General features: G+C 39.1%; 1 protein-coding gene across 4 annotated transcripts in view; it reads right to left on the bottom strand.

Annotated features, from left to right (window-relative positions):
• gbf1 (golgi brefeldin A resistant guanine nucleotide exchange factor 1) overlaps positions 1–14,811 on the bottom strand; it is a 161,004-nt gene that overhangs the window by 143,185 nt on the left and 3,008 nt on the right. For all 4 annotated transcript variants that reach the window (XM_055661779.1, XM_055661778.1, XM_055661775.1 and 1 more), the window contains exons 2-3: positions 12,818–12,923; positions 4,607–4,673 (exon numbers count right to left, since the gene is read on the bottom strand). In XM_055661779.1, coding sequence (XP_055517754.1) covers positions 4,607–4,673; positions 12,818–12,913 — 163 coding nt within the window. In that variant the 5' untranslated portion in view covers positions 12,914–12,923. The remainder of the gene's footprint in view (positions 1–4,606; positions 4,674–12,817; positions 12,924–14,811) is intronic.

Here is a 14,811-nt window from a genome sequence, read left to right as displayed (position 1 = left end):
TTTTGTGGGGGGGGGGAATAATAACTTAGATGTTGCAAAATCTGAAACTCCCAAGCCCCTAATTTCCCTTCCCCCCCCCCCCCCCCCCCCCCCCCCCCCCCCCCCCCCCCCCCATTGACACGATTGGTTTAATGACACTAATTTCTATAATCTAAAGTTTTGTTTAGAGATACAGCATGGCAACAAGCCCTTAGGAACAGGCCTTTCTGCATTATAGCAGAGCTCACTGTAAAATGATGCAACAAAGTACTGTGGGTAGCCAAAAATGAAAGCAACGTAGCTGTGGTAACGGTCTGGGTTAAGATGAGGTCGTAGAGTTGGAGGTAGAGTGTGCCCACCTCTGTGATTCCTCCTTGCCCCCCCCCCCCCCCCCCCCCCCCCCCCCCCCCCCCCCCCCCCCCCCCGCGATTCCTCCTTCCCTCCAACTATAGTCCACTAACAAAGTACTGTAATCACTGTAAATCATTGAAAAGGGACAAGTAATTGTCAGTGAAAGTATCATTAGACAATAGGCAATAGGTGCAGGAGCAGGCCATTTGGCCCTTCGAGCCAGCACCACCATTCAATGTGATCATGGCTGATCATCCCCAATCAGTACCCCGTTCCTGCCTTCTCCCCATATCCCCCGACTCCGCTATTTTTAAAGCCCTATCTAGCTCACTTTTTAAAGCATCCAGAGAACCTGCCTCCACCGCACTCTGTGGCAGAGAATTCCACAGACCCACCACACCACTATCCTATCAGAACATTGTTTGAAATCACTGTAGACAGATCAAATTGGTAAATAAAGCATTTAACTTATTTTTTTACATAAAGACAGGATGTTGAACTAAGCAATATTTAACAAATCAGAGACAATACAAGTGCTAAATATCATAAATGATTCTTCGCCGAATCTTTAACACCACCATTCAAGATAACAAAAACAAAGTTCCCAAACCATGATTATCATTTTAAAATATTAAAATGAGTTCTGCAAGAGTAATCTGCAGAAAAATACATCTATTTCAACCGGGTTTGTTTATCCAGCATAAACATTATAAACTCTATTAAATGTGTGCTCTGCTACAGTAAGCATCTGTTCCACAATTTGCAGCACTGAAGCACAGCTCTGTGCAGGTGGATCAGGGATTACGGGAAGCACTTTGCACAGAGATACCATGAGGCAACACACAGGAGCAAACTGCGCACTACATGAACACTGCTTAACATTTACACTGCCTCACTCAGTTCATTACAATTTTTGGTTAAATAATGAACAGACCATGTTCTGACTTCCTGAGGGAATCTGAAAATTATAAATAAACTCTGAAATCCATAAAATGGGAAAAAGAGATAATATTGACAAATCTAAAGAACACTACTTCACAATGGATATTTCTCCCACACCTGATCAAATATTTCAGTTCAGAGTCATGGTGCAAAAAAAAAAAAAAAGCATTTCAAACCATGTTGGAATTTATTACAATGCGGCTCATAGGATTAGAAAAATTTATTGCATATATTCTACCAAGCTTAAAAAAGACCAAACCTTCAAGAGAATATTAACTTGACCAACATGCTATATAAAAGTACATTAAAATCATAACATTTATTTGCTGAAAAAAAATCTTTATCAAATGTTGACTGCTACGAATGTATGAAATAGGCATAGCAGTAAGCCATTCAGCGTTTGCATTCATACCCTTTATTCCCTTGGTAACCCAAAATCTATTACTTACTGTTTCCAATATGCATAATGGTTGAGTATGGCAAGGATGGTCAACTCTGAAGAAATTTATGCTCAGCACTCACTATAGCAAATAGGTGATTCTAATACTCTACCCCCCAATACACACCTTCGTGCAGCTAAACTGTCAACCCTATAAATATTTTACGCAGATAACCTAAATGAGGGAATATAGGTCTGGTTCTTCACAAAGTCCTTAATCGCAAAAGGCACACTTGATAACCTTCAAGAAATGCATAATATAGTACGCGAAAATCTTAAAAGTTACCATTTGCTAAAATGTATCCATATTTCAATGCCATTTCCTTGATTTCTCTCCACCTTGCTCTATGTAATCAAACATTTAGGAAGACTGCATTCAATTTCACGATGCAAATTGTTAGTTTCCACTTCTATTGTGGTATCTAAATAGCTGAAGCTTGTCAGATCAAAAAAGACCTGTTATTATCATCCTTTAATCATCAATGCAATGGATAACATGTTGTGATGAACATGAAGTGATTGCAAATTAATTATCATGGGGAAAAAAAAACTAAAAAAATCCAAACGAAAAATAGAAAATACTAGATACATTGCAACATCTATGAGGGAAAAAAAGATCACATTAACATCTCAGATCAATGATCTTCCATCAGGATTGGGAATTGGGAGGGTGAAGACAACAAAGCATCTCTTCCCTATCACAGATATGCCAAGATATATTGAATGCTCAGTGATGGTGGTGCTGGCTGAGGGAGGGTTCTGTACACCGTCTGCCTCAAAGCAATATAAATGGTAGAAGAATAAGAACAAAGGACGGGAAAAAGATAAGCAGTGCTTGTTTTGTAACGGTGCATGCCAGAATAGTGTGGAAGCACCTCGACATATTTTAAAAACTAGACTTTCAAATGCTATCAGTTTTATAATAAAAAATATTACTAAAATGAAATGTGTTAATTAGGTTAGGTCGTCAGGCTCCTAAACAGCTTAAACAATTTGTAGGATAACGATCCGCCATAGACATCAACAGGGACAACGATATGTAAATTGACACCTTTTATTCTACAAAGAACATGCTGCAGATACAATACTGGGACAACGTTAACAATTAGATACAAAGCACTGCTAAAGTTGCTATAAATTTGACATAAAACAGGCAATGCTAGGAGGTTAGGTCGTACCTAGGGAATGACAGGCATGGCTGATGTTGCAGTATAATGAGTTTTCATCAAAACTATGGTCATTGACCTGAAACAGCAACTCTATTTCTCACCCTGCATACTGCCTGATGCTGAACATTTCCAATATTCACAAATGCAGGTTTTTGCTTTTCAATTGCTAAATTCAAATGTTATCCTGAGTGCCATAACCTGTGTAATGGAAATGCTTCCTTTTTTATAACATTGTAATAGGGTAAACTCAGAGGGAGAGTGCAGTGCAATGGATGATTAAGGTGGAAGGCAACTGGAGCCTCTGTATCACCCTTGCAGACTTAATAGAAAGATTCTGAACAGCAGCCACCCCACCTCTGTTTTGTATGGCTAATGTGAGACAACACAGGGAGATGGTTGAAATTATATTGAGAGTACAGCCTGCGTGTGGAGGGGGTAAAGGATGGACGTGGGAAATTCTAACCATGTTGAGCAGAAGGGGCGAGAGTTGAAATATGGGAAAAGGAACAGGCATTCTTCAAAGTCCTATCAACCACAGTCGAAAGGAATCAGGAAGACAACAGAGCACGAATGGAAGGCGTCATTGGATTTGGAAAGACTGTTTTCAGTAACGGGAGAGTCTAGAACCAGAGGGCACAACCTCAGAATAAAAGGAAGTACCTTAGGAATGTAGTTGAGGAGAAATATCTTTAGCCAGAGACTGGTGAATCTGTGGAATTCATTGCCACAGACGATGGTGGAGGAGGCCTAGACTTTGGGTATTTTAAAAGTGGAAATTTATAGGTTCTTCATTAGCAAGGGTTTAAAATGATACAGGGAGAATGGGGTTGAGAGGAAAAAATAGATCTGTCATGATTGAATTGCCTAATTCGTCTCCTATATATTAAGATCGTCAAGCATTTAAAAATCTGGTGGCAAATTTTTTGAAATGTTTGAGATCTATACAAGAGCAAGAAGTAGCACCAGTAAACTAAAAAAATGGACACTTCCAATAACTCTGCTGGGTTGACCCTGGATTTCTAGCTTTCTTTAACATTTCTCCTGCCCACAATGACCTTAGTGTTTGACCTCTTACACTGTTCCAACAAAGCCTCATGTGAGCTCAAGGAACACCACACCATATGTCAAAATTACATGCAACAGCTCTCACGATTTGGCATTATTTAACCATTTAATTTCAAATAATCAGACTTTCCAGTCTGTAACAGATCAGAAGTTTCATTGCCAGGTCAATCTGTAAAATTATCTGTAAACACATGCTGTGTGACCTTCTGTCATTACCAGAAATGTCATGCATTTCAGATTTCCAGTAACTGAAATGGTTTGCGACTCATTTCCAGCAGTCTCTTCCAATTCCCATTTACTCTCTGGTACTATCTATATTCTTCAAGGAGTCTCCTAGTTCTCTGCATGTTTGATTTCTAACTTTCTCCAGTTCTGATAAAAATTAACCAACCTGGAAAGGAAACTGTTTCTCTCCACAGATTCTGTTGGACTTGCTGAGTATTTCCAGTATTTTCTACATTTATTTAGTTACTTGAAAGGCACCTTTGTTTACTAGTATACCTCTGTCAAATAATTTATTTTACCTACACTTAAATTCTTTATAAAAATACTGATGTTCTGAACTAGGAAAGTTAGGTTACATCACATGGTGTCAAATATTTCAAATGGCCTACTTGAAAATAAATGACAGTGTATTATACAGCAACAAATTAGTTGGTACCTGTTATATGGTTCAGCACTTCTTTAAGATGGTTGAAACAATTTAGAAGCGGGTCTTGCTCTTCTTCCTGAAGTAAAATCAGATAGTAGAACAATGTAAATTATAAACATTTACTCCCAAGTTAAGAGCATTAACTGCAAAGATATATTAAAACCAATAAATGTTTAGTTCAGCTTAGTTTATTGTCACATGTACAGAAGTACAGTGAAAAACTTTTGTTTCATGCAAACCAGTCAGCAGAAAGACAATACATGATTACAATCGAACCATCCACAATGTATGGAGGCAAGGGGAATAAGTTTATTGCAAGATAAAGTCCAGTTAAGTTCAATTAAAGATAATCCGAGGGTCTCCAATGAGGTGGATGGTAGTTCAGGACTGCTCTCTCATTGTTGATAGGATGGTTCAGTTGCCTCCTAACAGCTGGGAAAGAACTATCCCTGAAGCTGGAGGTGTGCATTTTCTCACTTCTATACCTCTGGCCTGATGGAAGCGGAGAGGAGAGTGGCCGGGGTGTGACATCCTAGATTATGCTGGTGACCTTGATGAGGCAGCATTAGGTGTAAATGGAGGAGAGATTGGTCTGTTTGATGGTCTGGGATACGTCCACCATTCTCTGCAATTTCTTGAAGTCTTACATGGAACCGTTCTCAAATTGTTCTCAAACTGTGCATCCCGCTAAAATGATTTCTACGGTGCATATATAGAAGTCAGTGAGAGTTGTTGGGGACATGCCAAATTTCCGAAGCCTTCGAAGGAAGTAGAGGCATTTGTGTGCTTTCTTGCCCATTGAAAGAAGATGCACTGGCCTGACAGTAAATTATAGAGCCCTGTGGAGTGTTTTTTGGCACGCTTGCTTTCATCAGACAGTGTATCAAGTACATGAGTTGGGGTGCCATGTTACAGCTTAGAGTATGTTGTTACGCCTACATTTGCATTTACTCTATGCAGTTCTGATCACTCTGCTATAGGAAGGATGTCTTTAAACCAGAAAGAGTGCAGAGGAGACTTATGAGGATGTTGCCTGATTTGACAGGATTGAGTTACTCAGGGAGACTAGGTCTTTTTTCCTCTGGAGCATAGCAGGTTGAGTGATGATTAATATAGAAGTTTCCAAAACCACAAGGGGTATATACAAGGTAGATAACCACAGTCTTTTCTCCAGGGTAGTGGATTCTAAAACTAGAGGACATTGGTTTAAGGTAAGAGTGGAAAGATTTAAAAAGGGTGTGAGCGGCACCTTTCTCACAGGAGGATGGCAATAGTATGGAACGTGCTGCCTGAGGGAGTGGTAGGGGGAGGTACAATTATGAAATTCAAACAATACTTGGACAGCCATGAAAAGGGAAGGTTTGAAGGGATATGGGCCAGGCACAAGCAAGTGAGACTAGCTTGGTTAGTCAACTTGGTCGTCGTGTATGATTTGGGCCAAAGGTCAGTTTCTGTGCCATTTAGCTCTATAATTTTTTACACTAGTTTCCACTTGAGACTTTTTCCTGGATACAGTAAATCCTAGTTCAAAGTGAATAGTATACAAGCCAAAGACTGTACTGCATGGTAACGTCAGCAAATTTTAAATCAGTCACAAAGAAATAAAATCTATTATCTTCTGTGGACAATGGCTCATTCACAGAATGGGTTTCTGATCATGATGTCTGGCTGTCAATGCCACAGATGTTTCATAGTCTGCTTTTTTTTAAAAACAAAACTGCAACTAGGGATTCCAAAATGCTGGATTGTCCAACCAGGATGAATGTCAAAAATGGAGCAAGACATTTTTTTGTCTCTATTATTTATTTTTAACCAATCTATTTGAACTCACTCACACAAAAGGTAGTGAAAATGATTTCAAATAATTTCTTTTATCAGAGGTTAAAAAATGGATGTTGGAAAAATATTGAACAATCAGGATTGTTACCATTTTGAGAGATACAAAATGAGTAAAGAACTATTCAAATTTCCCAAAACCATTTTTACACCCCAGCAAACACAAGTTCCACATTCCATTTCTATCAGTCAACATGTTTTAACATGCTTGCTCAACACATCTTCCAACAAAAAAAGTCTAAATTTCAAAATGGTCCACAACGTAGACATTGCACAACAGCTTGCAGTCATGAACATAGGAGTGCAACATACAAGCAATTTTACATCAAATATCTGGCACCCACCTGATGCTACACTTAAGTAACAAGCACGCAGCAGATACATCACAGTAAAACTACTATGACATACCTGATACGGCCTTGTTGTTTTGCTCTCTCCCAGAAATACAGTCTGCAGCAGCAAAAGAAATGGAAAACAAAGCAGTAAAAAAAAAAAAAAAAATAGAAGGCAGGAGCAAAGAGCTAGACAGGTTGGCTTAGAAACAAAATAGCATTGTTTTTGCATAACGTGTGACTGTCCAAAAAGAACACACGAGACCAGATGAAGTTATCTTTACTGGGAAAACAAAATCAGAGACAAAACGCATGATTGGGTTGATGGTAGTAATTTCTAAACCATGCAAGTCATTTAGCCATACATATTATATGTACTTTTTATTTTTAAAGACAAGCTAAAAGAACTTCTCAAAGTCTACTTATATAAAAATTAATTCCCAACCTGGCCATGGTCAATCCAAATCAGAGGAATCAATCATTTTGTTTGCACCAGTCACATCCACTCAAGTCTCATCCAGCTCACATCAGTTTGTCAAGCTTTGAAATGGTCACACAGGAACCACTTACAATATTACCAGCACTTTCCATTCATCCTGATTTGGTGATCAAATATCTGACAATATATTTTCCTCTTTCAGTTTGGAAGCATGTAGTTTCTCTTTTCATCTTCCACTGCTATGATCATAATTGCTACATAGTCCGCATAAACGATAGTAAAAGCTTGCACCTTCCAACTGTACCAGCAATGTGACATACAAGTAAAATGTGCCAATATAAAGGGATTCTCCATCCTCTCCCAAGACATCCTTCTGAATATATAAATATAATTTAACTAACAGTCAAATGGAGTGTGTTAGCAAATAAATAAGCATTGGTTCCTGAATTAACAACGATGTACAAGTACCCATAGAAACTAAAACTCTCTCTCAACCCAATGAAAAGCTTTCCATGAAAACCTCAGACAACATTAAGGACAGCAAAAGTGACCACAGCCCCAGGATCCAGCAAGAAGCAGAAAATACTATTCTATCACATTGTTTCTGTTGTAAAGATTCAATGTCATTGCACATGGGCTCAGTCACAACTTTTATGGCCTTTATTGTCTGAGCTCATGATGAATAGTTTGTTTAAATGAAATATCCAATAATGGCCAACACCTGTGCAACAATCCCAGACATCAGTACCCTTCAGAAAGAATGGAAGGCAGTGGGAGAAAAAGGGATGATGGGCAGCAAGTGTTGTGTTTAAATAAAAAAAATGAGGGACCACCCTGATGATGCCTTTTCTTTCAGGTGTTAAATAAACAGATTGCTGCTCACAGCTGGACAATGTTATTACAGTTACAGTACATTAATTATTCTCCACTACTACCCAGCACCAAGTCAAAGTATATGGCCATTAAGGAAATAGAATAAATATATCAAAATAAATTTAAATTGTCATACAACTCTGAACTTAAATACAGTGGCCTCCATAATGTTTGGGACAAAGACCCAACATTTATTTATTTGCCTCTGTACTCCACAATTTGAGATTTGTAATAGAAAAGAAAACAAAAGAAAGAAATTCACATGTGGTTAAACTGCACATTGTCAGATTTTATTAAAGGGTATTTTTATTCATTTTGGTTTCACCAAGAAGAAATTACAGCTGTGTTTATACATTGTTCCCCCCATTTTAGGGGGCCATAATATTTGGGACACATAGCTTCACAAGTGTTTGTCAATGCTCAGGCATGTTTAAATGCCTCCTTAATGCAGGTACAAGAGATCTCTCAGCACCTAGTCTTTCCTCCAATCTTTCCATCACCTTTGGAATATTTTATTACTGTTTATCAACATGAGAACCAAAGTTGTGAAAGTCAAAGAAACCATTATGAGACCGAGAAACCAGAACAAATCTGTTAGAGAGACATCAGCCAAATCTTAGGCTTACCAAAATCAACTGTTTGGAACATCATTAAGAAGAAAGAGAGCACTGGTGAGCGTATTAATCGCAAAAGGACTGGCAGGCCAAGGAAGACCTCCACAGCTGATGACAGAAGAATTCTCTCTATAAAGAAAAATCCCCAAACACCTGTCCAACAGATCAGAAACATTCTTCAGGAGTCAAGTGTGGATTTGTCAATGACCACGCTTCGTAGACATGAACAGAAATAGAGGCTACGCAGCAACTTGCAAACCACTGGTTAGCTGCAAAAATAGGATGGCCAGGTTACAGTTTGCCAAGAAGTACTTAACAGAGCTACCACAGTTCTGTGACAAGATCTTGTGGACAGATGAAATGAAGATCAACATATCAGAGTGAGGGGAAGAGTAAAATATGGAGGAGAGAAGGAACTGCTCAAGATCCAAAACACACCACCTCATCTGTGAAACATGGCGGCGGGGATATGGCCTGGGCATGTATGGCTGCTGAAGGCACTTATCTTCATTGATGATCCAACTGCTGATGGTAGTTGTAGTGTCAGATTTTTATATCTTTTCAAGGATTTAGTCCTTTAGTCACTAATTGAAGACAGGGGATCAGAAGATAATCGATACGCACCCACAAGCTCTCAATGCCTTCGAAAGATAAATCTTCCAAACACAGTCTCTTGATTAATAGTTTCTTTATTGTAGTCGCAAAAACAGTAAGATATTCATCCAAACTTCTTCTAGCACAAGTACATTTCAATTCAAGCATGGTCAAAAACTGACCTCTCCCCCATGCTTCTTCAAACTAAACTACTGGGGAGTATGCGTGAGAATCCCTGCCGCAAACACGCCTCAGACTATGTATAAATCCCACCCACATAATTACAGGCAGATAAAATTTAAAGGTAACTGGTTATAGTTATAACATACGAAGTTAAGATAAATGGCTACTACATACAGAGCAATTAGGGGCTGGTATATAACGAGGCAATTACTAATAGACATTTTTTAAAAAAGCTATAAAAGCTTAACATATATCAAAAAACTAAAAATAACATGCATTACATATCAGCATTCAAACTTCTTTAGCGATTCTTCCATCTTCACCTTCTAGAAGCAAGCATAACTTGGTTATTGGTCTTATTAAAATATCGTGCTTAGTCTGAAGTCGTACTGTGCGCACCAAACCCTTAACGTCAGGCATGATCTCCAGTATCCTTCCCATCAACCAAGAACCTTCGTGATGCAGTAGAATCAACCACCAAAACAATATCACCTGGGACAAAATTTCTTCTAACATTCGACCATCGTTCTCGCTCTTGGATCAGAGGCAAATATTCTTCTGTCCATCTCTTCCAAAAAAGATCTTGTCTCCATCTGCATTTTATATACAAATCTTCTTACACAGAGTCCAGGTGGTAGTATTGGATTGGTCTTCAACAGAAGAATATGATTTGGTGCAAGCGCTTCCAGGTCGTTTGGATCATCAGAACTCTTAGTAATAGGTCGATCATTTAAATTGCTTCAACTTCACAGAATAAAGTTTGTCATCCTTCATCGTCCAGATCTTGTAGTTTAAGAACAGAGCGTAGCACATTTCGAACCATGCAGATCAACCGTTCCCATACACCGCCATGATGAGAAGCCGTTGGAGGATTCAAGTTCCATCTTATCCCTTGTTGAAGCATAGCATTCTGGATCTTATCCTGATTTAAGCCTTTAAAATGCTTCTTTTCATTCTCTTTCAGCTCCAACAAAATTCGAACCATTATCTGATCTTAACGATGAAACTTTACCTCGTCGACAGATAAATCTCCGTAATGCATGAATGCAGGAGTCTGTGTCAAGTGTGGATGCAACTTCAAGATGAACTGCTCTACTTGCCATGCAAGTGAAGATTGCACCGTACCTTTTTACAAGGCTTCATCCTCTCTTCACCTCTATAGTACCAAAATAATCCACTCCCACGTCTGTAAATGGAGGCTTTTCTTTCAGGTGTTAAATATTCAGGTAGAATCCTCTCCAGAGGCAAGTCTGCCATCTTCTGTTCTCCAACTTTTCCATGTTGTCGCCGACACGCAACAAGTCTTACCAAAATCAACTGTTTGGAACATCATTAAGAAGAAAGAGACACTGGTGAGCTTACTAATAGCAAAGGGACTGGCAGGCCAAGGAAGACCTCCACAGCTGATGACAGAAGAATTCTCTATAATAAAGAAAAATCCTCAAACACCTGTCCGACAGATCAGAAACACTCTTCAGGAGTGGATTTGTCCATGGCCACTGTCCACAGAAGGCTTCAAGAACAGAAATACAAAGGCTACGCTGCAAGTTGCAAACCACTGGTTAGCTGCAAAAATAGGATGGCCAGGTTACAGTTTGCCAAGAAGTACTTAACAGAGCAACCACAGTTCTGGAAAAAGGTCTTGTGGACAGATGAGACGAAGATTAACATATCAGAGTGATGACAAGAGCAAAGTATGGAGGAGAGAAGGAACTGCCCAAGATCCAGAGCACACCACCTCATCTGTGAAACACAGTGGTGGGGGTGTTATGGCCTGGGCATGTATGGCTGCTGAAGGTACTGGCTCACTTATCTTCATTGATGATACAACTGCTGAAGGTAGTAGCATAATGAATTGAATTGAATTGAATTGAATTGAATTTCCTTTATTGTCATTCAGACCTTACGGTCTGAACGAAATTTCGTGCCTGCAGTCATACATACAATGATACAATAATAACAACAATAAACACAAATTAACTTCCACCACAGTGAGTCCTCCAAACACCTCCTCACTGTGGTGGAGGCAAAAATCTTAGGGTTGTAGTCTCTCCCTCCGCTCCCTCTGCGCTGAGGCAATTCCCCACCGGGCGATGGTATGATGAGATGATGTGTATAGACACATCCTATCTGCTCAAGTTCAGAAAAATGCCTCAAAACTCATTGGTCGGCGGTTCATTCTACAGCAAGTCAATGATTCGAAAAAGACTGCTAAAGCAACATAGGAGTTTTTCAAAGCTAAAAAATGGTCAATTCTTGAGTGACCAAGTCAATCGCTTGATCTGGACCCAATTGAGCACGCCTTTTATATGCTGAAGAGAAAACTGAAGGGTAGTCGCCAAAACAAGCATAATCTAAAGGTGGCTGCAATAAAGGCTTGGCAGAGCATCACCAGAGAAGACACCCAGCAACTGGTGATGTCTGTGAATCGCAGATTTTAAGCAGTCATTGCATGCAAAGGCAGGCAACAAAACTGTAAACATGACTACTTTCATTTACATGACATTGCTGTGTTCCAAACATTATGGTGCCCTGAAATGGGGGTACTATGTATAAATATTGCTGTCATTTCTAATGTATAAAAATGGCCTTTATTAAAATCTGACAATGTGCATTTTAACCACGTGATTTTTTTCCCCCATTACAAATCTCAAATTGTGGAGCTCAGAGGCAAATAAATAAATGATGGGTCTTCATCCCAAACATTATGGAGGGCACTGTAAGAACAACATAATCTAAATAGATGATCAGTTTGGGGGTTCTTTCTGAAGTTTAAAGAGCATGGGTTAGCAGATGGTGGAAGTGAGAGATTTTTACTTCTTTGGTCATGCCGGATGGTTGAGAACTACATTACTAAATTCACCTAGCATAGGACAGTACATAGAGATCGTATGGGACTGGGCAAGAAGAGAAAACAAAAAAAAAACTATTCCTGGTTCAAATTCCACTCATCCTACTAATGATATGGTGGTACATGATTTTTTTGAGCTCAAATGCAACTTTGGGAATAAATTACACAGTTCACAAAAATCTTTCTCACAAAGGGTAAATCATAAAGTATGGTTCTAATGTATGGTCCTGCCTTTTCTAAGGTCAATGACTTGAGAGCAGATCAGCAATGCCTACCAGACCATTCAAGCATGACACAACTTTTTACATAAAGACCTAAAGTTATGACTCAAACAATCCCAAGACAATCAGTAGCAGACAAGAACAAATCTAATGCCAACCCTAAAATCAGATTAATGGATAAGCACCAAAGCAGTCCACACTGATTGCAACAGTGCACAGCTTTGTGCATTTTGTTTTTATGAGTTATGAGAGCAGTAAAAAAAATACTACAACTTACCAATGGAGTATGTGTAGTCCATCTTGAATTTCGCTTAATGGCACCAACAACACTATTTATTTCACCTTGCACAATATAAATGCCTTTATCGATCATAGTGATGAATCTGCAACAAGAAGAAAAATCAAGGTTATAAATTGGCAAGAAAACCCCCAAAATAAGGATTTTATTCATTATATATTATTCCAATATCACTTTCAAAGATATCCAAAAAATTTAACACCACTGCCCATTTCTCCATTAACGGCAATAAACCAAATGGCTTGCTGCATACCAAGAGAATCATTTAAATTTACTTCAAATAGGATATACAACAACATCCATTGATAATAATTCAATGTGGATTCTTTGCTGTTCCTTCGAGTTCAAAAGAACATGTTTGCAAGCTGGCACTGTAAATTATGAAGATTAATCTGTTTTGAAAGTTGTACAGTTACTACCATTCACTTTACTACTCAGATGACAAGGCCAAAGAAAGCATCTTTAAGTTTCCACCTTCCTTCATAGGCAGACCTTCAGGGTCAAGGATGAGTTTTATCCATTCATGTGGTTACTGACATCACTGTTGCAACTAATGCATGATCCATAGGTGGGTTGCTGGTTCTTAATCGGGATGGTGCAAGGATTGCTTGGTGTGTTGCTTCTGTTTGTACAGTGCCAGCTGGATGCTTTTTTCACAATTTTCATAAGATCATAAGTGATAGTAGAAATAGGCCATTCAGCCCATCAAATCTACTCCACCATTCACTCGTGGCTGATCTACATCTCCATCCGAACCCCATTCTCCTGCCTTCTCCCCATAACGTCTGACTCCTGTTTTGAACAATTTTAGGCCAGAGTTCCCACAAATTTGTAGAGATCTGCTTTGTTTTTCCAAGTAGTCATGAAGAACCTCTGGATGCACTTTTCCATCTTCCTCTAAATCACTTATTGTGCTAAAACATTTTGAAAGTCTAGTGTCAGCTGCAACGACGTAGCCCTCTCGACAGCTAGTTGGGTGTGACATAACTTCAAGTATGCGGCTACTGCCCTTGTAAATTGTTGGGTCACCTAAACTCCCAATGCAAATTACATTGCCCCATCATCACAGGCCAAAAACTTATGTCCCTTTCAATTTATAGATTAAGCGAGGTTCTTTCTAAGAACAGTTTAACTCCAAATTCCGTAACGACCTTGTTATAGACAACATAGTCCTTGTCCTCCTGTATTGCCAGAGTGAGGTCACACACAAACGGAGAAGAATAGCACCTCGTATCCCACTTATTCATGAAGTCTTCTGCGGACACAAATGATTGACAAATCCACACCCGACTCCTGAAGAACGTTTCTGATCTGTCGGACAGGTGTTTGGCGATTTTTCTTTATTATAGAGCATTTTTTTGTCATCAGCTGTGGAGGTCTTCCTTGGCCTGCCAGTTCTTTTGCGATTAATAAGCTTACCAGTGCTCTCTTTCTTCTTAATGATGTTCCAAACAGTTGATTTTGGTAAGCATAAGGTTTGGTCGATGTCTCTAACAATGTTATTCTTGTTTCTCAGTCTCACAATGGCTTCTTTGACTTTCATTGGCACAACTTTGGTCTTCATGTTGATAAACAGCAATACAATTTTTCAAAGGTGATGGAAAGACTGGAGGAAAGACGAGGTGCTGAGAGTACTGTTATACCTGCATTGAGGCATTTAAACACACCTGAGCAATTACAAACACTTGTGAAGCCATGTGTCTCAAATATTATGGTGCCTTGAAATGGGGCAATTTTGTATAAACACAGCTGTAATTTCTACATAACGAAACCAACATGTATAAAAAAACCCTTTAATAGAATCTGACAATGCGCACTTTAACCACATGTGATTTTATTTCTATTACAAATCTCAAATTGTGAAGTACAGAGGCAAATAAATGATGGGTCTTTGTCCCAACCATTATGGAGGGCACTGTAAATGCACGGAATCTCATGCCCAGAGTAGGGGAATCAAGGACCGGAGGACATAG

This window comes from Leucoraja erinacea, chromosome 34, assembly GCF_028641065.1.
Source record: "Leucoraja erinacea ecotype New England chromosome 34, Leri_hhj_1, whole genome shotgun sequence".
Lineage (NCBI taxonomy): Eukaryota > Metazoa > Chordata > Chondrichthyes > Rajiformes > Rajidae > Leucoraja > Leucoraja erinaceus.
This window is presented reverse-complemented; position numbering and strand designations above follow the sequence as displayed.